The 27,308-nt window shown below is 42.3% G+C and overlaps 1 protein-coding gene across 1 annotated transcript in view; it reads left to right on the top strand.

The window, feature by feature from the left end:
- LOC147722660 (uncharacterized) overlaps window positions 1-27,308 on the top strand; it is a 107,624-nt gene that overhangs the window by 40,698 nt on the left and 39,618 nt on the right. Inside the window, exons 2-3 of the mRNA XM_086965163.1 lie at window positions 3,203-3,382; window positions 14,817-14,928. Of these exons, the coding sequence (XP_086821289.1) occupies window positions 3,203-3,382; window positions 14,817-14,928 (292 nt within the window). The remainder of the gene's footprint in view (window positions 1-3,202; window positions 3,383-14,816; window positions 14,929-27,308) is intronic.

The following is a 27,308-nucleotide window of genomic DNA, read 5'->3' as shown; positions in this document are numbered from 1 at the left end:
CAGGAGAAAGGACTGCCCCACAGTCAACCAGAAAGCATAATTTCTCTTCTTCTGGTACATTACTACAGCACTAGTAGCCACTGCACAATCTGCCTTCTATCCTGTGATGGTGGGGTGCCGGTTATTCATACATCTTGGTCCATAAGAAAACTCCATCCTCTGCCTCTTCTGAGGTAGCGTCTACCTGGTACTCTGACTTCATTTATTGAAAACCTTCTGGAATTGTCTGTATGACTTCTGTTAACATGCCAATCATAATGTTATATCAAGCAATTCAAATTGGAAGTTGTAGGATGCCCTCAATTCATCTCAGTTCAGTTTAACTGAAACTCACACAAGGCTGGATATGACAAATTAGATTAGGTCCCCACCTCACATCAAGCGGTAAGTGACTGAGTCTGCATGGTACACTGTGATTCTTCTAGCTAACTTTGGAATCCACTCGATTAATTGAGCAAAACTTTTTTTGTTGGTTTTGCAATTAAGAATGAGACTCCTTCTTCTTAGCATTCATCTAATATGTTTGTGTCAACTGGACGATTCTATTACATAGCTAGATAGTAAGTTTCACTGTTCACCCTTTGGTTGGTCTTCACTATCTCACACTGAACAATACTCTTTTTCAAACCTCCAAGAGGGGGAAGGGATTGAAATACAGAGTAATGTTTGTTTGAAAATTAATATCTTACACCCACATGAAGTTAGTTTAGATAGTACCATGGAAGTGAATTAGATCTTTTGGCCGTGTTGGATGACTTCAGAGCTGATGGTGACCTTGGTAGTGCTCAACCTGATTCTTATAGGCTTAACAGAGATGTTCAATGCCTTCCGTGCCTTCAATCGTCACCTCATCCTTGGACACTGTGCGGCCGATGTAACCTGAAATTGGTAAAGTTCTTTTATAATGAACTACTCCCAATCATTGATACTTTTCTCCTTAATTTCTGAATTCTGCTCATGTACATGCACTGTCCCATGGATCAGCCAGTCTCCATATTTATTCAGCATTTATATGAAGCTGATATAATCCACTTATCAGCATTTTATGTAGTCTGAGGACACTCAATTAATCATCAACATTAATGCCAATGTGCCTTCAGACATTGCTTTGAAATTATGCCTCAACTTGGTCTGTGAGTGGAAAGCAGCCCCTGACTAAAACTCACTGACAGTAAAACCAAAGTCCTGTAAGTCAGGACTACTCTTCCATCGATTGTCATCTTCTTGCCTAAGGAAATTGCTCCTACCATTCAATAGTCAAGTCTGTGTGTACCTTGAGAATTCAATTAAACTCAGGTCTTAGGCTATCTGCTCAAGTTTCCACAGATGCACAGTTTCCATATGCGTGTTCTGTATGGCAACTTGAGAAAAATGTGTTGGCTCACACGTAGATTGGGCCAGTTGTTAATATCATTTCCTGCTGAACACCTACTTAAAACCTTTCAACAAATAAAAAACCTTGTGGTGAGTAACTCTATCAGATTTGCTTGTGCCAAATCTTGAGTGCTTGCTCTCCACTAATTCCTTCAAAGGGTCACAGCAGTGTTAAAGTTCCTTGCCTCCCAAACGAGCAGTAAATAGAAATTCTTTTATTTTCATTAAATGGCTTCCACTTGCTGATATTTCCTGTCAGACCCTTTGATAGTTAGCAGCTATGTGGACGAAAATGTCTTAAATTGCTAGCAGACATTATTTCATGTGTACCCCAAGTTGCCCCAATGTGTGTAATAATGCTCTGCTGCCCGTTAAACTGATCACTTCCTTTCCTGTTCTTCATTCACCTCAAATCCTGCTTTTTTTAGTTTACTTTTAATTGAGTCTGCACTTTTGTATTCCTCTCTTTACTGGTAGTGTTATGAAACTACAGGGCACATGTGAGCTTTATCAGAGCTTTTTAGAAATAACATTAACATCACTGGACTGCCAAAGACAAACTCCAGCCCTGCCTAGTACCTCTATCTCAATTCATACCTCCACGTCTACTCAACACACCCACCTATGCCTTAACCGTTTTAGAGCCAAAAGCAAAACAACTCAAGGCTGCTGTTTTCCAGTATTAGGAGTCTATATCTGAAACTTCACCCTGATGGTAATATGACGCCACAACTATTTTACTCAAACAATGTTTCGCCAACACTGAGATGCAACCCCAGGTATATTCACAGTACCCTCTCCAAGACACTGTGCATCCATAGTCCACCCTACAGATGTTGGTAATAAGCCAAACCAGGCTGCCATCGGACAACATGGATACCTTAGTAATGTACATGTTCTGCTCCCTCTCCCAAGATCTACCACAACACCAACAACATTTATCATACTAAATTCTCCCTTAAAAAACTCCCAAATCCTTCTTCCCACAAAAGGCCAAAACAAGATATTTAAGCAATCACAGAACAATAACTGCTTTTTATAATTTTGAAAGGTGCAGAAGTATAAAACCATCAATGTTCACTAGGGTGCACTATGCTGAGAACACTCAAGTTAAGTGAAGATTAGGAACACTCAAGAAAGCTATCACATAGCTTGGGCAGTTGTTTACAGTGGTAAACCTCAGAATGTCGCTCAACCACTTAAAGCTCTCCTGGATGAAAGTTAAAATAATTCCGGATTGCAACATTGTTCATCACCTGACCACCATTAGAAGAACCTCCCCCAGAGCATACAAAAAATGTGTACACAAGAAAGCAATACCATGAAGCAATTGTCTGTAGTCAAGACCTGCGTTTGCCAGCAACAGAGAGTTAGGGAGAAATTCAGTTTTTAGTGCTTTGGATCAAAGGTACTAGCCATGCTCACAGTATTCCCTTTCAACAAATGCTCTAGAAGAATGCAATTTTTTCGATCCTACTCTGCCTCCATGCCATCTAAGATGATTTTCCTTTCTGGTAAAATGAAAATGATTATCTCCTCCCCCTACGTCTCCTCTCATTACACACAGCCCATCTCAAGGCCTTTTATCCTGAAATTCGCCAGTTACTGAGAGGCCCACTTGTGTCTTCCAATAGACTTCAGGATAAAGAAGCTATTAAAATAACATTTTTTATTTGCAAATATTAAATAGCATAATATAGTTGTACATTTTTTGGTGCTAATTTTAAATACAAATTAGTGGGAGTGTAAATAAACTGTAAAATTAGGTGATCTCCTAAAGACAAATTTAGGATTAATAAGAATGACTTTGCCCAACTGTATTTTACAGATTCCTGTGTATCGGGGACTGGGCATGCCAATACTTGGAGATCGTATCCATGCATCTTATTTCCATGGAAAGGATGGTCTGGGTGATGTTCCGGATCCAGATGCCCCTGGAATTGAAAACATCCAGAAAGAGCATGCAGTAGATATCATGCTCAAACTGGCCACCAAACATGCTGGACAGGTAACACATGAAATCATTGGTATTTAGCTTTTTTTAATCTATTCTGTTCGTTGGTTAGTTGATCAGTCATGCTGTCTGTAAAATGGTTATTCAAATGTCTGTATATGGCAGTTGAACATTAAATGACAAAACTCCTGCTGTTTAAACATTATTGACTGTAAAGATGATTAGTATCAAGCAAACATTATCAGTTTTCAGCTTACTCATTCCCCCAAGACCAGGTTAGGGCACATAAAGATGGTAATTGACACTTACTATTGCATGAATGTTAAAGTGATATTACTGCCTCTCTCCCTCAAAAGTCTTCATCAGTTTTCTGTTGTGGGACAACATCAGCTGGGAGCCTGTAAAAGAAACCACAGACACAGTACAAGCAACACCATATGTTCTCATGTTATAAACATTAAACTAGTTATGGAAATTGTTATTTTTAGATTTCCTTTTCTCAAGTGAACAATTTCCATGGGACATCTTGGCAGTAGGGATTAAGGCATTTAAGTATGACAAAAAACTTTTAAAAAAGCCAGTTTTTAGCAGTCTTCTAACCATGATGATTCTTAAGCGATTACCTCGTGTATACTACAGGAGCAACCCAATTAACCCATAGGCCTCTGGGTATGTAATACAATCAAAAAAGAAAATAAAGCCTACAGAATTATTACATGTCCATCTAATTTTAGGAATGGATCCCATTAATTATCCATTCTTGGATTGATCGTTTTACACAGAACTTAATCAAAAATTATTTTATGTATAGAGTTTCTTCAACTAGCCAGCCAATCAAACACAAATAATCTCCATGTACGTGGTTTAACTATTTCTTTTAATTAAACCATGTTTCTCCATAAAGTACTAGTATCTCACATTTAACATAGATATACACAATTTGTACATATATACAAAAACAAACAGAATTTATACATTTACACATATAAACAATTTTCTTTGAACCAAACTTGGGGTTCTTATGCTCAACTTATTTTACGCTGGAAACATTGCGATATCCTGAATAACCAGGTGTTGTGTATTCTGTCTCTTTTACCACTACGGAGACTACGCAGGCTTCGTTTTAAACGGGTGGCCAAGCTCCGAACATTCTCTGTGTGGAGTTGGTGAACAGAAAGGATTTCTGCTTTTCTGTACAGAGTATCAGCCCTAAGGTATTATGTTATTGCTGATGCTACGCATCCTGGCCTTACTTGTTAGCTCTATTTATAATCTTTAATGGACGTGTTGAGAGTGATTATGTTAAATCTTTGCCCTAGGATCGATCAGAATGGATTAAACTGCCGACAAAGTCCATAGTTTCGGCGTTCCTTTACGGAAGGTAAGCCCGACTTTTACGGTTGCTCTAACATAAAGTCTGTTTTCATAGCTGATGGCTTAGTGATTGTTGGATTCACTTCTTTGTAGTTTGAATGAAAAAGCCACCTGGAAGAGAATTGATTTCTCCATAATTTTCATACTTAGACTGCGAATGTACGTATCTTTCCCATTATATGTATGGCCACTCTTTGGGATTGCTTACTGCATGGAGGTGGATATAGAGGACTCTACCCAGAGATCACGGGTTCTTGTCCGTGGATTTAATTTGTGGTTATAATATCTTACTTCTTTGTGCACAAATCAGGGTGGTCACGATATATATAATTTTAAAAAAAACGCTATTGATGCCACTCACCTTGAGAAGAGACACTTGATTTTGTAAAATAGTTGCATAGGTACATACGTGCATAGTATTTTAGAATGTTATCCCTGAAGATGTATATAGAATGTAAATCAAAATATCTGATTTTCTTAGTTAGGAATTATATTTGCCCTAAAAGTCCTGATGAGGCCTGGATTGATAAGAGGCTGAAACGCATCAACATAGTTTTGTTGAAGGCACCAATACAAAAAAAAGTTCTTTTGACTTGGATGATGAAATAAGAATTAATAAGGAGTGCTAGATGGAGAGAGGTTAAAAGTCTTTAACCTTGGACACTCTTTTTGTTTTGTTTTGTTTTGGTGATCTGAAAATAAGGATTTTTTTTGGATATACTGTAGATAAACATCCTTTTAAAAAATAAGTTGGGTAAAAGAACCCCAAGTTTGGTTCAAAGAAAATTGTGTATATGTGTAACTGTATAAATTCTGTTTGTTTTTGTATATATGTAAAAATTTTGTATATCTATGTTAAATGTGAGATACTAGTACTTTATGGAGAAACATGGTTTAATTAAAAGAAATAGTTAAACCACGTACATGGAGATTATTTGTGTTTGATTCGCTGGCTAGTTGGAGAAACTCTATACATAAAATCGTTTTTGATTAAGTTCTGTGTTAAACGATCACTCCAAGAATGGATAATTAATGGTATCCATTCCTAAAATTAGATGGACATGTAATAATTCCGTAGGCTTTATTTTCTTTTTTGATTGTCTTAAGCGATTACCTGCAAGTACATTCACAGTGTGAGTAAATTTATGGGAAAAACCTTGCCATGTGCTCAGTTTTTTCATACAGTGTGACAGTTCTAGAAAGAGGATCTCAGTTTTGGGCAACTGCATTTTTCATGATTTAGGGAATCAATTTTCAGAGAGGAATGAAGGACCTTTCTAGTTCGAAGCTCAGTCAGCTCTACACTGATCATTTGGTGCATCATGGGCTAATGTAGATTCCATTGAGCTGATGATACCTGATCATGCCACCCTACTCCTTACACAATCTATCTATCTATCTGTCTATCCGTCTATCTATCTATCTATCTATCTATCTATCTATCTATCTATCTATCTATCTATCTATCTATCTATCTATCTATCTATCTATCTATCTATCTATCTCTCTATCTATCTATCTAACTATCCATCTATCTATCTATCGATAGGTAGCTGTACTTATAGTTAGGTTAGACTTTCCCTAGGAAGAATGTTTTTTTCACTAATACCTTTGGCCACCTTTGAAGAATGTTTATGAAACTTTACAAAATCAAAAAAGCTAATTCAAAAACAGCTACTTCCTGGAACATTTCAGGTACATCTGTCAATAAATTTAAAAGAATTTAACTCATGTGGGCAGAAATGAGGGTGATCAAATTCCCTCCAGATACTCAAGTCCATTAGGTGGGCAAGACCCAACAAACACCAACTTTGCCTTGTAGAGAAGTCTTCATGGAGAGTCCACTCTGTTCAAACACCTAAGCCCCATTAGGTGGTCAAGCTCATATTCTGCTCAGTCTTTGAGCTGCACTGAACACTTTGGAGCTGATTCCGATTCGGGAAAAACCGCTACGAATAACCGTTCGGAGCTTTTTTCCCCTACAAATCATTCCCTGCAATGTCCCCCATACGTACGACGAAGTACGATTCGTACCAGGAGCCGAACTCCGTACGAGTTGTACAGAGACCGTACAAATCAAATCCCCATCCGAATCTCCCTCAGATCCCGCTGTACGCGACATCTGTACGGTTCGCGGCTGGTTTTTACGACCCAGCAAGTAAGATACATGTCGGGTACACACCATACGACCCTTTTTCTACTGGAGCTGAAAACAGCCGTAAAAGCAGAGTTCGCGCCGAAACAGGTACGGAACGGCCCCCCCGGGTATGGTGCATACCCCCCAAGATCTCAGGGGTAAGCACCGTACCCCAGCGATCAAGAGTTTTTACGACCGTACCCCATGTACACTGGGTGTACGCACCGTACCGCATTTACGATGGGTGTACGCACCGTACCCCATGTACGATGGGTGTACGCACTGTACCCCATGTACGATGGGTGTACGCACCATACCCCTTGTACGCTGGGTGTACGCACCATACACTCATCGTACATGGGGTACGGTGCGTACACCCATCGTACATGGGGTATGGTGCGTACACCCAGCGTACATGGGGTCGGGTGCGTACACCCATCGTACATGGGGTATGGTGCGTACACCCCATGATCGCAGGGGTACGCACCGTACCCCTGCGATCATGGGGTATACGGACCGTACGGTGTGTATGTGTTTGTGCGCTTTTCCGTACGACTCGCCCTTACCTGATGTGGACCGTACGAATCGCGTCCTCATAGCCCGGTCCGGATCGTACTCGTCGGGTTGTACGGCATGTGTACGAGTCGTACAGTTCACGGTTTCAGCCTTGCAAAACGTACGGATCGCGACGATTCGGACGGATTCACGGAATACGGACCGTACTACGCGACTCGGACGGACGGGTATGATTCGTACGGAGAGGGCTCCAGATACAAATCGTATGGAATTTTTTTTCCCGAATCGGAATCGACCCCTTTGTGAGTAGCCAATCTTTTGTGGGTAATCAATCAGACATGAGTGGAAGACACTGCTTAGATTTTGCTCTGTACATACTCCTAATGGGCAGGCCAGTTCTCCAGACAGTAAAGCTTCCTGAAGCTTACTGAAGCTCCTTTAGGATTGAACCCCTCACTATGCCTTGCCTTGATCGTTTCTCATATCTCCTTTTGAGGCAGAGGTAGTGGTGCAATATATATATATATATATTAAATGTTCAATTGGCGCCACAGTACTGCAGTGGAACCAGCTAAATACAGTAAAATGTGCTTCTTTAGCTAGTACTCTACAGCGCTAAAAAAAGTATCAACAAAAGTAAAGGGTTTTTCTATTTTTAAACCAGAAAAGGTGGTTCTAAAAATATTTTTTTTAACCAGAAAAGGTGGTACCACAAATATTATTTTTTTTATTGCGCTTTTACATTTATTTGTATTTTTGTTTTTGTGGTGTTGAATTCAAAAGCAAAGACAGGGCTTTAGAACTTGAAAAACTCAAGAAAAACTATTAATTGTCCTTGGGCCACTGGTCTTTCGACACCCACTAATCCCCTACTGATCTGCTCTGCTCTCCTGCAAAAATATTCTTATGGCACCTGCTTTAGCAGTAAGTGACCATAACCTGGTAAACAGATTGTCATCTGACTGCCCCTGCCTCAGTGGGCACACAATCACCAAGTCCAATGGAGTGCTTACACATAGTTGAAGTTCGAAGAGCTGCTAGTTGCAGAACTTGCTCACAACATATTTTGAGGACACTTTCTTTATCCCTGCTGATATTTCAAAAAAATTGTCACATCAAAGACACCTTGGTGGCATTAGGACTCTCAAATCCCTGATATTATGCATCTTCCTCTCTCCCTGAACCTGAAACCATCCTTGAACATATCGGAAAATTGCAAGAATTGCAATGAAAGCTTGAGAGCCCATCAGATGATGTTAGTACACCAACGTACTACTCTCGAACGAGAAAAAAATGGCAGGTTCTCCATGTAAATACAGCAAGATAGTGAGTTCAACCAATCAGTTACCTTTTAGAGTATGTGTCATAGCTCGGTCGCTACACCTGCCGGGCAACAACACTCAATTAAAAGCCAAAATCATAAAACACTCATGGGCTACTCATTAACTGAACCAGTTAGTAAAGCTTTAGGCTCAAACTTAACAAAAACGGCAACACTCCAGACAGACCCAGAACAGAAAGTAAAACTTACACAGAACTCCCACAAGAGGTATTCCTTGGTTGTACAGGTCCCATGGTAGTACTTCAGGAGAACGGCAAGACCAGGGAAAGTGGGAACAAAATTATACAAATTAACATAATGGTTAAAATTGAAAATTACGTTTTTCTTTTCTTAAAAAACCCTAGTAATTCACTTAGAAAACAAAGGATAAAGTCACGCTGTAGTTAGGTAGAGTAATAATATTTTACTTTACATTTCAAAAAACCTCAGAAATTCTCTGAAACAAACGAAAGGTTAAAGGGATGTTATACTTAGGTGACAATGACATACATACCTATATAAGCAATCCCTGAAATTTGCCAGTTATAGTTCTGTGAGCCAACTATAATGTGCACCCCTACCATGCAGTGATTATGACCTCACATATTACATCACTCTTGACATGTTCAATGACATCATTGATGACATCACTGATCACTACAATTCCATAAGTCATCAATTGTATTGGTTGACATTTAGACAGCTGTTGAACATTCCCTGAGGACTTTGAGTTGTAAATAAGGGGCCAGAACCCAGAAATCTCAACCAATAAAATTGATGACCTATAAAATTCTATGAGCATAAGAAGGCAATAAAGTGGAACCTCGGTCCCTAGTATTTTCTTTATCACAAACACTATACTTCCATTGTAGTGTCTCTTGCTAGCTGCACTTTGAAGAAAATAGACATGTGATATAGAAAATACTTAATAGTTACATTTTCTTTTGAAAATGCATTTTTTGATTTGCTAATAACTTTTAAGCCTGTGGGTGAATTTGGCCGAAATTTGAAAACTCACTAGCTTAGTCAGGTAAGGTCTGGCATGGCAATTTATTTACATGCAGATCTTTGCATGATAAAAAAAGTTACAGAAGGTCGAAAGAAGCTATTTCCAATTTTATCTCCATAGGAAATTACACTCACATCTCAAACTGCTAAATGGAGTGACACCAAACCTGGCATGATAGTAGCACTTTTCTCAGAAAGCATGGCCCGATGTAAATCTGTCCAGTAGCTTAAGAGGTATTAGGGGTTTAAAAAGCTGCCAAACACGCTTGAAATGGTTCATACTTATTCGAAATGAGGGTCTCTAGTTGACAGTGGTTTGCCCCCTGTCCAACTAGGGAACCCTAATTCTAGTCAGGGCAAGAGAGTTACACACTCAAGATAACCCCTGCTCACCCCTTTGGTAGCTTGGCAGAAGCAGTCTAGCTTATCTCAAAGGCAATGGTTAAAGCATTTGTACAAACACACACAATAACACAGTGAAAACAAAACAAAAGAAAACCACACCACTTTAGAAAAATAACCAATATTTATCTGCATAAAACAAGACCAAAACGACAAAAATCCAACATACGCAAGTAAAGATATCACTTTGAAAAGGTTCAGAACAGTACAGTCTATAGGAAACTATGGATAAATCACTTTTTTCACATGGTACCTGGGATGCGTAAAAAACAAAGATGTAAACAGGCACAGGGGCTGGAGTAGCCAGAATAGAAAAGCAATGAGTCGGTTCCTTACTTCCAGGAGAGGTGATGCATTAGTTCCTTACTGCCAGGGGATGTGATGCGTTGGTTCCTTATTGCAGTGCAGGGGGGATGATGCGTTTGTTTCCTTACTGTAAGGCAAAATAATGCATTGGTTTCTGGAAACGCTGCCTTGGTTCTTTACTGCTGGGCCACATCGATGAAAAACTTGGCACACAGGGTCGATGCGTCCAAAATCCGGTCATGCAGTGTTGATGTGGTGGCGGCATAACTGGCACTGCGTCCATTTCCCAGCCGCAAAGCAGGTGATGCTTCGATTTCTTCTGCCGCACAACAGGGCCCATGTCGGATTTGGAGCGTGCACCTCGGACGTCGGTAGTGCCGTTCTCTGGACTCGGGCACAGCATTGATTCTTCCTCTGCACCATGGTAATGCGTTGATTTGCTAACCACACAACAGTTCTGTGCCCGAAAAACAGGTGCTGCTAGTTGATACATGGATTTTATTGGTTCATTAGCAGCCAAACCACCTCCAAGGGCCCAGAACTGAATTGGCACCACTTGGCAGGTCAGTCCCTTAGCAGAGGAGGTCAGGGGCTGCAGATAAAGTCTTTGATGGCCCTGAGACTACTTAACAGGAGGCAAGTACACACAAGTCCTTGGAGAACATTGGCATGCAGGATGTAGAAAGCAAAGTCCAGTCCTGACTGCCTATGAAAGAAGCAAGAAGCAGCAGGCCATCACAGCAAAGAGCACAGCAAAGTGGTAGTCCCTCCTGATGGCTTCTCCAGCTCTTCTTCATACGAGAATGTCCTCTTAGTCAAGAAGTGTTCCGCAGTTATGGCTTCACAGCTTCAGTACTTGTACCAGTTCCTGCCTTTGAAGTAGGCAAATTTCAAAGGAAAGTCTTTTTGTAGTGCACAACACCCTGCATTTCTCTGACATAGCTATAGACACACTACAGAGGCTGGAGGCAGCTTTGTGTGAGAACAGGCACAGCCCTATTCAGGTGTCAGTGTCAACTCCTCCCACCACTCTACTTCAGGAAGAACTATCAGTCTGGTGATGGGCCATCAGGATATGAAGGGCACACCTCAGCTCCCTTTGTGTGACTGTCTAGATTAAATGCAGAAACAGCTCAACTGTCAGTCTAAGCCAGACGTGGATTCCACAGGCAGGCAGAGACACAGAATGGTAAAGCAAGAAAATTCCCACTTGCTAAAAGTTATAACCAATATATCCAGGGGCGCTAATGTGCGCCCCACCTGCTGCACTGCAAAAGTGGGGAACCTTCCCCCTGTTTTTGTGTCCATTTCTTCAACGTTATCCAATATGATCCAATGTCATCTTGAGACATCCATCGTAATCATTGCTTTTAAACACTTTCCAGTCTTCAAAACATAGCTGAGACAGCGCCCTTTCACCTACAGTCTTTATTGTAGTGTCTTAAAAAGTTTACTGAGTGTCCATCCAGGCCTTTTCACAGCAAATCCATACATCAAAGGTGAAACAAAACAGAGTAGGTTCCAACCCCAGCCCATTTGACAGAGTATCAAGATCCCAATGACAAGGAGTGGCATCACGAGGGTCAAACATGCAACTTAAAAACCAACTTAACTAAAAGATGCATTTTTAAATTATGGGTTCAGGGACCTCAAAATCAAAATTTCTAATTCTTCCCAACTTGAAGTTAAACCTGTAAGAGGTTACAAAGCAGCTCCAATGATAACCTATGGGAAGGATAGCCCTTGCAATAGTGATTAACAAAATTAGCAGTATTTCACTATTATGATATGTGAAACACAGCAGTACATGTCCTACCTTCTAAATATACTGCACCCTGCACATGGGGCTACCTTGGGCCTACCCAGGGGGTGCCTTACATGTAGTTAAAAGGAAGGTTTGAGCCTTGCAAGTGGGTGCACTTGCCAGGACGACATGGCAGTTTAAACCTGCTCCCACAGACACTGCAGTGGCAGGTCTGAAACATGGTTGAAGGGCTACTCATGTGGGTGGCACAATGAGTGCTGCAGGCCCACTAGTAGCATTTGAATTACAGGCCCTGGGCACACACAGTGCACTTTACTAGGGACTTACCAGTAAATCAAATATGCAATCAAGGATAGCCAATCACAATAACAATTTAGACAGAGAGCATATGCACTTTAGCACTGATCAGCAGTGGTAAAGTGCCCAGAGTCCTAAAGCACAAAAAACAGGTCAGAAAAAATAGGAAGAATAAGGCAAAAGGTTTTGGGATAACCCTGAAAAAAGGGCCAGGTCCAACTATAAGTATGAATGTCTCTGGCATTTAGACGTCTCTTACTCAGAGTTTAACTTTTTCTCAAATGTGATTGGCTCGAAGAGCCAAAATTTCATGTAGCATAAGTGAACTTCATTTGCAAAGAGTCCCAATTCAGATATAACTGGCAGTTTTACAGTTAGGCGTACAATCGGGGTTCAATGAGAGATCTGAATATACTTAATGTTATTGTCTCAGTGATATATGAATGGAATCCAAGGCATAGTGACTTCGTCAGTATTTCCCACAGAGATATGTGGTCGCACACTGCCACTCACTCAAATGCAGAGTGAGGGCCAGAACATGGTCACCATAACTGCCTCAGTGACACACCAATGAAGGCAATGGTGTAGTTAATGCTAAGGCTAATAGTATTAATACTTATGCAAACACCTTTATAGGTGTACTGGTGTTGAGGGAAACATACAACTGGAATCGGAAGTAGCAAAGTGAACTCTATTTACCATTAAACAAGGCCTTTAAAAAATGCAATAGTTCACACATCTTGTGCAATGTCACTTGGATTGCAGTCCACAATTTTGCAGCTTATACCAAAATGGTACTACCTCTATTGCGAACGCAAATAAACTTTGCTACTACCAGTGGATGTACATCAATGGAGTGTAGAGTAGGCCTGGGAGCATCCTGAGCGAACAGTTTCCTAAAGTGCAGAGGTCCAGTGTGATGAAGAGCTCTGAGAAAATTACAAAGGGGATTTAAATGTAATCCTTTTAGCCACCGGGAGCCATTTAAGTGCATTCAATTGGGCAGAGGCTGAAGCAAAAGGCCAGTTTAGCTGCAGCATTTTAAATACATAGGTACCTTTCCAACAGCTCTAAAGAGGCCTCAGAAAGAGATAATCACAATAGTCCTGGTGACTCAGAACGGTAGCCTGAACCATCACCAGATGGACCAAGAGTTTCCCTCAAAACTCAAAGCAGAACAAGCCCAAATAAAAGACCAGATTTTTCACCATCTTACTAGGGCCGGGAGGGTCAGACCAAATCGGGGTCATAAATTGGAAGGGGAAAGGCACATAGATTGAGTATGGTTAACTATTATACCTTAGTTTTGTTGAAATGACATTGCTGTGTGACAGCTGTCATGCACGGGTAAAACGTCCCAAGGAGGTCCAACTCTGACCTGTCCATGGCTATAATTAGTTATGTAGCATCCAAATAATACATAAAATTAAGATTGAATGATTTCACCAATTTCACCAATGGATGGATGTAGATGTTAAAAAGAGTCGGACTCAATGCCGACCCCTGAGGCAGCCCCTGGTTCAGTGCCTTAAATTTTAAAAAAAAAGAAAGGAGGTAAACTGCCTGACACCTATGATTCATATAATATAACATCATGGCATGTTGACACAGAGGTCCCGGCCTCTGACAGCCTGGATTTGAGAATGGTACATGAGACACTATTGGATGTGGCAGGCAAGTTGAGTGCCAATAATGTCACTGAATCCCCCTTGTCCACCAGGATTCTAAGGTCATCAAGGACCGATAACAGTGATGTTTCCATTCTGAGTGCTGTTCAAAACCCAAACTATACAGGTTCCAGGATCTAGTGTTGTTCTAAAAAATCAGATTCAAATGATTAACATGTTTCTCAAGGATTGTTGCTGCGCAGGTCAGCAGGGCTGGCACACACACCTGCTCACTTCCAGGATACGCTCGCGAGTGATAGTGTGCTGTACTGAAAAAAGATCAACCATAATTAATATATTAAACTGTTACCAATAACTGTTGCTTTCATAATGATGTTTGTTATATCTATTCAAGTAAAAGGTCAGCATACAAGTCTTCATATTACATGTATAAAGCCTGAGAAGCTATCACACATATGCACATTTGTGATGTTTGGTAATTCCTATAATTAACAAGAATAGTGCTGAATGATAAGTAAAGAGAGAAGTGTGCCATTTAGCACTACTTATATAACAAGTGTAGCAGACCTGTGCATTATGGCAAATTAGGCACTTTTGTATTGAATTTGATTGTACATTGGAAATTCTTTTAAACTATGTTAAACCCTTCTACAATTATATGTAATTTGTCCTTGTTGCAAATACCACAGCCATGCACAAAATTATTGATGACTGGTTGTTATTGTTTTGTCCAGCTGACTCTGATTGCTACTGGGCCACTGACTAATCTGGCTATGGCAGTGAGAATGGATCCAACCTTTCCAAGCAAACTTAAAGATTTATACATCATGGGAGGAAATATGGAATGTAAGTAACATTAATGTTTTACCAAATTCTGTTCTAAATGATCAGAAGTGATAGATGGCAGTGAGAATGGATCCATCATTTCCAAGCAAACCTAAAGATTTGTAAATCATGGGAGGAAATATGGAATGTAAGTACCATTCATACTTTGTGTAACTCTAAATAAGTGATCAGAGATGACGCACACTAATATCAATAGGACCAAGTCCTCCTCAATTTCCAAGAATCTGACTACTTAGTTAGCAATACTGTTAAATTCATCTTTCTTCGCAGAAAATCCTTCAAGTTCTTTTTATGTTTTGAATTATTTGTATAGTAAATATGATATATTTAGGACTTCAAAGTGCTGAAGATCCCTTTCCACAGTGATGATACAGTAATAAAGATGCATGACTAAGTATGGTTTGTGAACCATGCTTAAAATCAAACACAATTTAACAGAACACAATGTTAGACAGATATGACATTAACACCTTGGCTGCTAGGCGTTTTCCCCCTCCTGTGCTGAAAATTACCATTTTGCTGGTGTCATGATGAGCTCAGCTCGTCATCAGCACAGCTCAACTGTGCATCATGACGAGCTGAGCTCATCATGAGCATCGAAAGGGTTAAGAACATCTGATGTAGGGAATGGAAGATGACTAGCAGTTTGGAAATCAACAAGTGATCAGCAAGAGTATGATGTCATTGAAAATTGAAGGTGACAGACCAATGCTGATAGAAAAAGGCTATCAGCAACATCCAGTTCTGTTTGATTTGCTTTGTGACTAGCTCTGTGGAAAGACATGTGATGTGCAGGTAGAGACATCTGTAGAAAGCTTTATTATACTATAAAGTTTTGGATCCAATGAGATCTCTGTACTCCAGCCAGGGATTCTGCTATACATGATATGTGTGAGCTATCTTTAGTGAACTTGTCTTTGCAACATCAGTTGTCTTGAGGCCTTTCACCCTACAGTCTACTCGGAGCTTTTTAAGGGACATCTTTCTCCAGGGTAACTCTTCAATTTCCTTGATGTAAATATATCATATTTTAACTGGCCCCCAAAGCAGTGAACACTGCTAATTACCAATTGCTCACAAAAGTAGTAACCAATCAAAGTTCAGAGCTATTTTCCTCCCAACACTACCTTGAAATAAACTAGAAAGTCCAGCTGCATTGCCTGCCTCAGTGGGAAAGCTTCACTATCTACACTACATTTTCTGAGAAAAGGGCAGAAGAAGGCAGTGACTATCTCTGTAAGCTCATAACAATGACATTAAGGTACCGCAACTAAGCTAAGACAATATGCCTGCCCCCACACACATCAGACACAATTCCCACTACATATTATGCATACACAAAAACTGCAGAACTGCATACTGCACATTCATTCATACCTGTAACCCAGAAGCCCACTGTACCCTACTTCTCACCACACACATTCTTAAAAGTGTTTCGGAATTCTCTCAATCGGAGAACCTTGAAATTGATCTTAATTATATAGCTTTTAGCAATGAATTAAAAACCTGTTTCCTTGTGTAGTTAAATAACATTTTTATTAAAGTTTGTCTTTGTGTTACAATATCCATATACTTCACTCCTTATAATTCCATTCATACTTTTTGGAATCATTTTCTTAAACATGTCCATGTCATAAAGGTTTTCAATCTATTGTATTTATATTTCATTTTGTGTCTATATTGAAATATAATAATTACCCCTTGCCAAAACAAGTCAAGTCATTGTTTAATTGTTTGATTCATTGAAATCATTACAATTCCCCCCGATATGCATAAAAAAACATAGAAGAAATATCATTACATTTCTTAAATACACCTGATTTTGACACAATACGGTGATTATTTAACAAAAATACAATCGCTTTTCAATAAAAACTCATGTGTAGGTATTCCTACTTACAGAGTCATTCTCCTAGCTTAAAACCCTAATAGCTGTTTGACTTATTTGGTGTAATCTCTCCCCGTCTCCTGAATAGAAAACACAAAAGACGGACTATCAATTTAGCAGCACGTTACAACTCCAGTGGGGGCTACAGTTTAAAACTTAGAACAGCATAATTAAAAATATGGGGACCCTTTAAGGAAGACGATTATATTGAAGAAGCCCCAGTGTTCAAGACTATAATATTCTTGACCGACTATTTGCGGCCTACGGCTAAACGTGGAATAGTATAGTGTCCGCTTATTAATGTGATGGGTCGACTGTTGCATGGTGACATTGATCCTACTTATTTTGTTTGCTCTCCATTGGCTTGCCATAAGAGTCTTCTGACCATTGTCATATATTTGACCCCCCAGCAGGCCAAGAAGATGGAGGTCCACTCCAGCCAGCATATCACTGCTTGCCTGAACGAATGCTCAGATCGTTAAAGATGCTGTCTCCTCTGGTCCAGGACTGCTGGACAGGCACATAATAAGTGGGTTAAGGATTCTGATTTAAAACCACATAGTCGACAATTTGCAGATAGAAAATACTTTTTCCAGGTTGAATGCAGGTCTTTTGAGTCGTACACACCCATTCGAAAGTTTGTAAAGCTCTTGTTTAACTGCAAGCTGAAATGAGCAGATAGATATGCTTGAGGCCTTAGGGTTCTATACGAGTTGATGACTTTCCACCCATGCCAGTGCTTGATAATTGCTTTTTTGTCAGCCAGCAAGGATTTCTTTTTAGCTGCGGCGTTTGCAGCTTTGCCGAAGCTTACTCTATAATCCCCGATTTCCTATACTGTTTGTAGTTCCAGCTCAGCCAAAGATGTTCTCAGGAAGCTTCCCCATGAGTTCGGTGTTTCAAGGTTCATCTGGTGCTTGATTTCGTCCAAACATAATCTGTTCAAGGTGTCTGGGTTAGAGAAGCGGAATTTGTGACAAAGTTTGACAAAGCCGCTCGTACCCCGGAATTTCTGGTGCTGGAGGCCGAATTCCAGTCGGACCTGAGAAGGAGAGGCGGATTTTGGCAGATCAAAAACAGCCTTGTAAATCCTTGTCTGAAGCTCATCCAGTAAGTTTGCTTCCTTACCGCACCAGGTGACTAAACCATACGACAGGCTGGGCTGGATTTGTGTGGCCATAACTTTTAGCAGATGAATATAGTTCAGCAGTCCAATTTTTTACGTAGTAGTCTGTACGCGTAAATTAATGATTGGGCTTTAGCTTTTAATGCCAATTTATGTTCCTTATGAGATGCGCCCTGCCCGATTGTTAAGCCAAGATATTTATATGAGCGCTGCTCTTCCACAGTTGCCCCTTAAGCGGCCATTTAAACTTGTTTTGTTTGGGATCCACTAAACAAACAATTTTTGTTTTTTCTTTGTTTAGCTCCAACTGTTCCTGATCCAAGTAGGTTGCTAGATTGTTTATTGATCTCTGTAAGCCAAAAGGAGTTTGGCTCAACAAAACAATGTCGTCTGCGTATTGTAAGATGGCAACTGACTACTTGGCCATATTCGGGGGTGACAGTCGGCTTTTTCAATATACTATGCAATGTCTGAAAGAAACAAATTAAATAGGCTAGGAGCTAAAACGCATCCTTGTTTCAAGCATCGCTGCGTATGTATGCTTGGGGTTGTGCTGTACCCGTCTCCTAGCTTTACTCTAGCCCAGGTATCCGTGTATAAGGTAGTTATAGCGTTAAGCATTGCTCTTGGCAAGCCCCAAACCTTAAGTTTCTTCCAAAGATGATTCCTGCTTACTCGATCAAAGGCAGATTTGATATCCATAAAACATGCGAATAGTCGGGATTTCTTTTTTAGCGCTTTTTCAACTAAGAGTGCTAGAATGGCCAAGCTGGTTGTGGTACCCATCCCTTGCCTGAAACCCATCTGGAACTTGGGGATTATATTTGTCTCCTCCATCCAGTCTTGGAGCTGGACTAGCAGACAAGACGCATAAAGCTTAGCCTCCACGTCTATCAATGAGATCTGTCTGTAATTACCCAGCTTTCGGTGGTCACCCTTTTTAAATATGGGGTGGATAATATTCTCTTTCCAGGAAGCCGGGACATTGGACTGTGTGTAGATCTCATTGAAGACAGGAGTGAAGTGGGAGGACCAAAAGTCTGGGTCTTTCTTAAAGATAGCATTAGGAAGGCCATTTGGACCTGCCGCTCCCTCGGTCTTGAGTTTTAATATAAAACCTTTTAGTTCCTTTGCGTTGGTCAGGTTGTTCAGCTCGTTACTAAATGACTCTGATCTTATTACTCTGCCTTCCGCGTGTTCCGGGTCGGGAGCTGATTGTGTTACCTCTTGCTCAAGATGCTGCCCACAAGGCTGATCTGCGGGACCTGTTACTGTGTTGCTGTACAGGGTTTTCACGTGGCAAACCCACGTTTCTTCACCGATTCCCGCTTCTTGCTGTAATGTTGGGCCAGTTGACAATTTGTTTATTATGCCCCGAAAGTCGCTGCTGTTGGGCTTTTTGCTTGCGGTCAAAAATTGTATCCAGATGGCCCCCTTGTACGCTATTTTCGCACTCTTCCGGTTCCTCCTGTATTTGCTCCTTAGTTGGCACAGCTTCCGTTTTTTCTGTTTTTCTCCCCATTTTTGCTGCTCGTGATTGTAATCACACCTCTCTTGCAAGCCCTCTTTTTTGTTCTCGCCATCCATGAAGTGCAACCCAGTGTGCCTGGGAATCTTTGGACTAATAACTGGGCCAGCTGTTCCCAAGATTTGACGCAATTGTCTTCTGCTTACGGGCCCTGTTTGTCCAAGACTTCCCTAGCTGTCTCCTGTATGGTTTGTGGCGCCACTCCCTGCCATTTTAGTTTTCGGAGGTTGAACTTTTCAGGGTATTGCACGGTGGACTTAATTTTTTGGGCAGGCTTTACTTTGATGTTCATTTTTACGATAAGAGGAAGATGATCACTTTCGACTCGTGGGGTGATTTTAAAAGTGTGATTTGTGAGAGCAAATTGTTGCTGATGATGGTAAAGTCTATTGTTGAAGACACTTTTCCGCTCAAATATATGGCAGCCGCTGGAATGTCTCCCGGAGTTTTCCCGTTCAGGATTGTCAGACCGAGAGATTCTAGTTCATTCACTAGTGTTCTGGCTCCCTGATTATCTTGCCTTTTACTTTCGTGCAGAGTACTGGCTATAAGGTTGCAATTGAAGTCGCCTGAAATAACTATTTGACAGTGCTGATGACGTCTCTGCATTGATTTTATTAAATTTGTTAGAATTGTGTATTTTTCATTCTGCTTTTTTTCTTTTGGGGTGGATATAGACGTTGATTACTAAAAGTTGCCACTTGCATTCATCGGACGATTGTTTACCACTTAATTTGGTCACTTGGACCCAATTAGCCCCCGTGTCCAATTTTTCAGTTGACCAGTCCAGGTTGTGTGTGATGTAAGTTCATAGGCCCCCTCTTGGGTGCCCAAAGCTTGAAAATCTTTCAGCCAGGGTATGGTATTCTATGAATCCTGGGATTGAAGTTGGAATCAGATTCCAGGTTTCCTGGAGCAGGATTATGTCTTGATGAATTAAGAACGTTAATGTTTCGTGGTCCTTCCCCATGTCTTTAAAACCATTGACATTCCATGAGCAGAACGTGATGTTAGCTGGACGCACTTCTTCCATGTTAGGGGCCGGCCTCCTTTCTCCTGTTATACTTTTCTTTTCTTCATTAGGTATACTTATTATTTAATGTTTTGGGCACCCAAGACCAATCCCTGATTTCCTGAGATCTACCCTCCATGTTTCCAGGCCTTCCCATTATGTTTGACCTGTTCTCATTGGAAGGCATGGCGGGAGAGTTGGAACGTGCACCGCGCACGCATGTATTTTGGATTTTCCCCGGTGTCCCCCCCTCTTTTAGATTTTTAAAGAGGGGATGCGGGTACCTAGGGCGTTTATGAACCTTCAGCTTAATTCCCCAGACTCCGAACCTTGCGCTCATTAAGTATTTTTTGTCCACCAAGTCCTTTGAGGACCAGGTTGTCAGAGTCTCTTCGACTCCCATCCTTGTTTTTTTTTTAATTCTACGGCTATTAGATCTCGAGAACGAATTCCTTTTAATTCTGGGATTTCTTTAAATAGCCTCAACAGGTTCCCTCTGTTTAAGGTGTCTTGCCTTCCTTTGGTCATGTATTCGGGAACAAATGACAATTTCGTTCATACTCAGGCCGATAATATTCATACCTGGCTTGCAGACGCCAGGGATACTGTTGCTCCTTCAAAGAGGCTTAGGAACAAGCGTCCTCACGATGCACAGCGTTGGTTCTGTAAAACCTTGACAGACCTGAAGCTTGCCCTTTTACAAACTGAGCGCAAGTGGAGAGCGGATTACTGTCCTTTCAAGAAGCTTACTTTTTTGGCCGCATTGAAAGAATACAAATCGGCTATTCTGGAGGCTAAAATCAAGTATTTTTCGGATAAAATCCATAATTCTTTTCATAAATCTCCGGAGATTTTTGCCATAGTTGACGAGTTATCCAAACCTGATCGGATTACGATGACCCCCTCCTTTTCCCAGCACCTCTGTGACTCCCTCAACAATTATTTTGTCGAGAAGATAGCCTTAATCAAAGCTAGTATCCCTACGCCTGATGCAAGCTTTGATACAGGCAATATCCCCAACAATTCTTCCTCTTTTTCCAACTTCCCGTTAATCACACAGGAAATGTTCGTATCTCTCCTTAGTAAGGTTCGCTCTGGCTCTCCCGCTGACAGTTGCCCTGCCCACATTGCCCGTGAGATCTTCCTCAGTCTTCCAGAGGTGCCCCTTTCGCTGCTTAATAACTGTCTTACTGTGGGGACGGTCCCCAGTACATTTAAATCTGCCTTCGTTTCACCCATTCTTAAGAAACCTGGGGCAGATCCCGCGACACTGAGCAATTTTCCCTGCTCCCTTTCTTGGGTAAACTCTTAAAGGCCCACGTCTCTAGCTGCCTTGGTTCATTTGTGGAAAGCTCCTGGTTTCTAGATCAACATCAGGCCGGTTTTAGACCGCAGCACTCCACAGAAACCGTGATGGTGGCAGTTTATGACGAACTTAGGAAAGGGGCTGATCAAAACATCTCCCAGGCTCTGGTGCTCCTTGATTTGTCGGCGGCGTTCGACACCGTTGATCATTCCATCCTTCTTCAACGGGTGGAGAGCGCCGGCATCAGGGACACCCCGCTTAGGTGGCTCACCTCTTTTCTACAAGATCGCAAGCAAGGTGTTCGTCTTGGCCCCTTCACGTCCGCAGATAAGGACCTTACTTGTGGGGTCCCCCAGGGTTCTTCAATCTCCCCGTTATTATTCAATCTTTATATTTCTCCCCTCATTTCCAGGCTACGGGAAAGACCAGGGGTCATCCTCAATTATGCGGACGACCTCCAGCTCATTTTTAACATTGATTCCTCCCCTGCCTCTATTGAGAACTTCCAGTCCACTATGTCATACATGAGTAATTGGATGAATGCGAACCAACTCAAGCTTAACCCAGGAAAGACCTAGCTTGTACTAACTGGACCTCTTGGCAATCCTTGGAACTCCAACTTCTGGCCACACTCGCTGGGAAGTGCCCCTTGCTCGGTGAGCTCGGTCAAGAGTCTTGGAGTTACCATTAGTGAGGATCTGACTATGAAATCTCAAATTAAATCTGTGATGTCGGCATGTTTTTTTTATCTTCGCCGCATCAGAAAGATTAGCAGATTCCTCACTCATGAGGCTTTAGTTCAAGTCACGCTTGGTCTGGTTATTTCCTGTATTGATTATGAGAACGCATTGTACGTTGGCATTCCCCTTTACCAGTCTCGCCAACTTCAACTTATTCAGAATCAAGTGGCGAGACTGGTTTTCCGGCAGCCTAGGACAAGCTCGACCAAGCCTCTTTTGAGGAGCCTGCACTGGCTCCCTGTGATCCAGCGCAGCCTTTTCAAGGTGGGCTGCTTGACATATCAGGCCCTGGCCCATCAAGGTCCGGCCTTCATATCCTCTCGCCTTCATCGATATATCCCTTCCCGAGCTCTCCGCTCTTCGAGCTCCAATCTGTTGCTCATGTGCCTCTTCAAGCGGAAATGGCACGGGGGATTAAGATTCGCTACCCAAGCTTCCCTTTTTTGGAACTCCCTGCCCCCGGACCTCCGTCTTATCTCTTCTTATCAACCCTTTAGGGAGGCTTTAAAGACTTTGTTGATCTCTCAAGCTTTTGATTGATTAATGATTGATTGATGTTTCCATCTCGCAGTCTTTTCCTCTGTCTGTCCAAAGCGCCAAGAAGCCGTTGGTGAACGTGCGCTGTATAAATGTTTTTTATCATATCATATCATATCATATCAACCCCTCTGACTGGTTTTGGTCACTTTGGCAGGAGTATGAAGTTTCCTTGCTTCCGGTTTCGGGAGTTACAGTTAATGAGATATCCTTTTTGAATCGTGGTTCACGCTCCATAGGGACGGCATTTGCCTCCTCAGGTATCCAGTCAGTCGTCCCTGGTTTTTTAATTGCATTTTTCCCTATTTGCACCAGCACTAAATCTGGATGATGTAGCTTGCAATGTCGGCTGTTCCAATTATTGTGACCTCTATTGGATTGATAAAGTTTTGAGCCTTAAGGGTTGTTAGTGCCTGGAGCTTCTTGGCTGGAGAGGCTTTCCGCTTTTCCGGTTCTAGCCCTTTTTTCCTTTCCTCGTGGGGGTGATCCCGTGTTTCTATGCTTGGACCTCTGTTACACCTGGGTTCGCTTTTGCCTGACGTATAAAATGTTTTATCAACAAAAAGGAGGAACCATAGACGGACTATATTTAACGGGGTCCAGTGTACATGTCCGAACGAACAGTGGCACAAGAAGGGTACAAAGTTCCCCAATGTGAGTAGGAATATGAATCTAGCGTAAAGAGAGAGTAAAAAGAAAAAAGGGCGGGAATTTCCCTTTTCGGAACTAAAACCCTCACACACCCAGCAAGCTAGGTGTCATGCTTCATCATATGGGTTCTGCTCCTCGTCATACTGGCGCTGCAATGTCTGACGGGCACCCGCGAAGGGGCTCTTTATCGGAGACCTTTTGTTCCTGCCATATTTTGCATGCATGTAAGAGGGGAAGATAAACGCAGGTGAATGTGTAGTCGTGAAGTGAGTGTAGATTAAAAGAGGTAAGTCAATCCTGTGGGGACTTTATTAGTGTGGTTGACTCCCTTGCTTAAAAAGTGGGACGGGAGATATGTACTGGTGTAAGGTTCACAGTAAAAATCTACTACCCTCTGTTCAGGTCAACATGTTTCTTACATTCTAAGCAATTCATCAGGACCTAAGTGCAAAGTACTACACAGTGAATAAAGAAATACAACCTTATATCTTTAGGTCAATGGTAATGCAGGCCGATTGGTCCTGCCCCTGGACCAATCAAGGGGCAGGACCCTGGATTGGTCCAGGGTCCTGCCCCTGGAAATGCCACCTAGAAAGGAAAGTAAACAACAGAGAAGAGCAATGAACATTACGCTCCATTCCTGTCTAGGTACTCTCATCTATACGCTAAAAACAAACTCATACTGTGAGTTAAAAATTGTGGCTAAGCGTTCAGATGAACAACCACAGTGGTAATTTAAAATCTCTAAACATATAGAGGACGAGGGTACATTCAAGTCATCAGGACAGGGTGATACAGTGTGATGCTTACCCTAAGGATTTCCCTAAGGTGCCACAGCAGTCAGCTCCCGTGGAACCAGCACCTTTGAGTAAGGTACCCGAGGGAGAAGGGACGCAAAATAAAGGAAAAACCTTTTAGAGGGGGCAGGAAGGAATCTGTACAAATGTTCATAGGGCCCATCAAGTAAAAACTCGGGGCAGAGCGATCGCTCCCGTGAGCTGCCCCGTGTCTACCGTCCACGGTCTGCATGAAGGGCGAGGACCACACAGAAGCGGGTCTAACTGCCAAAGACCCCCCCGTAAGTGGAGAGTCAGCTCCCACAAGGGGCGCAAGGCTCCGCTACCGTCCCGCTAGTGCTTGGGGGAACAAGAAACCCCGTGGGGGGAGACAAAGTAGCGGATACGGGTCCGTGATTGCTGAAGCCACCGGGTGGGGTATATGCGTCGACCGGGGACTGTGAGTTTTTTACCGAGTCCCGCATACAACCATATAACAACAGTCAAGGGACACGCACCAGCGCGGGCGCAAAGTACAGAGAGCGTTACCTGGATGATCCCGGTCACGGCGTCTGCTTTTGGTATTGATGCAAACTTACCCAAAACGGTGCGCGGTCTCAGACTTCAGCACCTACCCCCACAGCGTCCGGTTATGACTAGGAGTGACTGGTAATCGGCTCAGGTGAACCTGGAGTCTCTTATGGCCATGTTGTTCCTGTTTTGCTGATCCACGGGAGGCGGTGCCTAACGGGACTAGAACCGCGTATGCGCGTAGTAGGAGGGACGCAGACCTGGGCAAGACTACCAGCTCGGGTGGATGAACAGGGTGGCCATGTTAGGTGTATCAAAGGATTAAGATGGCCAGTAGGTGCAAGCGGTAATAAAAAGAGGGCCCATTACCAAGTTTAAAGCATAATTGGACTATGAAAGACGGGAGTAATATCCTCATTGGTCATAAGCTGGATAGGCAGCATGAGAATGGAGATGGATGGTACGATTGACGGGGAGGGCCCACCCGGCTCACTAATAATGGGGGCAAAAGGTATGGTTGTCCAGTGTCGGGGTAGTGGACATCACAATCCATAGTGCGGGAGGGGGTGGGCACCAGGATCGCCATGATGCATGCGTGGGTAAGTATGTCATTTCTTGGTTACAGTTACAAGATACTAAAGTTGGTAGTAGGGGGCAATGAACTCAACGAGGTCAGCAATTTTGTCAGAAGGGCCCTAGTCCCAAATGGTAAAGCAAGTTTAGCCCCAAGGCAGTCAGGACGTTGGATGAAGAGGTATGGTCCGCATGGTTAGCGAATTAACGTGGACCATGGGATGGAGTCATTCAGACCCACCGTATCCAATCTTAATCGATGGACTCATCTCTGTTCAATCCTAAACATTGCCTGGGAGGTGATGTTTGGATGGGATTCCAGTACCAGCCAGCATATACTGTCTGCTATATGTCCCAGTTGTGTATAATGGTTGGACAGTCTGCTGTGCGTTTTTAGGCATCTAATGTTACTCTTCTGTTCAGTGATTCTCAGCTTCACTTGCCTCATCGTCATCCCAATGTAGCTTTTGTCACAGGGGCAAGGGAGAATGTAGATGTATCTAGTGCTGTTGCAATTAGTGTGTCTTCTAAGATGCCAGACGAAAGTTTCATTGAGACTGATGTCCTTACATTGAACAGTTTGTGGGCATACAGAGCAACCCCCACATGGGAAATGTCCCACTACGGGTGGGAGATCCCACAGCGTGCTCTGGGTATTGGTGTTCTGTTTTCTTGGCCTTGTGTGAATCAGCGCGTCTTTCAGATTGGACGTGCGCTTGAATGCAAACCTTGGTCGTGGGATGTCTAGATTGCCCGTATTGATGATGTTCCAATGTTTATTTATTGTTTTCTTAATGTAAGCTGAGTTCTTAGTGAAGCAAGTCACACAGGTGATGACTTCTTCAGCTCCTTCGGGTGTGTTTCAAGTAACGTTTCCCTCGGGTTATTCAAGGCTCGTTTACAGGAATTGTGACAAAGCCTCGTGGGGTATCCTCTGTATTGTAGTTTGTGTTGGAGGAGTCTAGCCTCCTGTTTGAAATCGACCTTTGTTGTGCAGTTCCTGCGAACCCTGAGGAACTGACCGAAGGGGAGGTTATCCCTCAGGGCCCTGGGGTGGTAGCTCTCATACAGCAATAGGCTATTTCTGTCTGTTTCTTTGCGGTATAGGGTTCTACTCAGCCCCTCTTGGTTTAAACAGATTCTCAAGTCCAAAAAGGGGATGGCTGTCTCTGAGATAGTACCAGTGAATTTTAGAAAGGGGTTCTGGAGATTGATCCATGTGCAGAATTCTTCACAGGTCTTGCGGTCTTCTCTCAATAGGAGAAGGATGTCGTCAATAAACCTGCTCCATAATGTTATGTTGTCAAGGTAGGGGTTCTCGGCAGTCCTAATTGTGTTTTCTTCAAAAGTGGCCATGTAAATACAGGCTAGACTAGGAGCAAATGTAGAGCCCATTGAAGTCCCCCGTATTTGATGGTAGAGCTGTGTCCCGTACTGGAAGAAGTTCTCAGTTAAGGCTATTGTTGTTGGATAAAATGTTATTCCTCGCCCCTCTCCTTTATCAATTACTTCATTACTTTCTTGTTGCTGTGCTTCCTGAATGGATTTCTGGCCTGCTTTGCCCTCCGGAGAGGAAGACTTAGTCTGTCTTTTGGAGTATAGGGCTGGAGGTAATACTATGTTGTTTCGGACTGGGGGTATGGGGATTTTTGATTGATCTATGGCAAATTGTGCTGCCACACGGGGGTTATTCTTTTTCCCTTGGGATTGTT

The sequence above is a fragment of the Lissotriton vulgaris genome, chromosome 4_1 (genome assembly GCF_964263255.1).
Source record: "Lissotriton vulgaris chromosome 4_1, aLisVul1.2, whole genome shotgun sequence".
NCBI classification, from domain to species: Eukaryota; Metazoa; Chordata; class Amphibia; order Caudata; family Salamandridae; genus Lissotriton; species Lissotriton vulgaris.
Note: the sequence above shows the minus strand (reverse complement) of the source record. Positions and strands in the feature narration are given on the sequence as shown.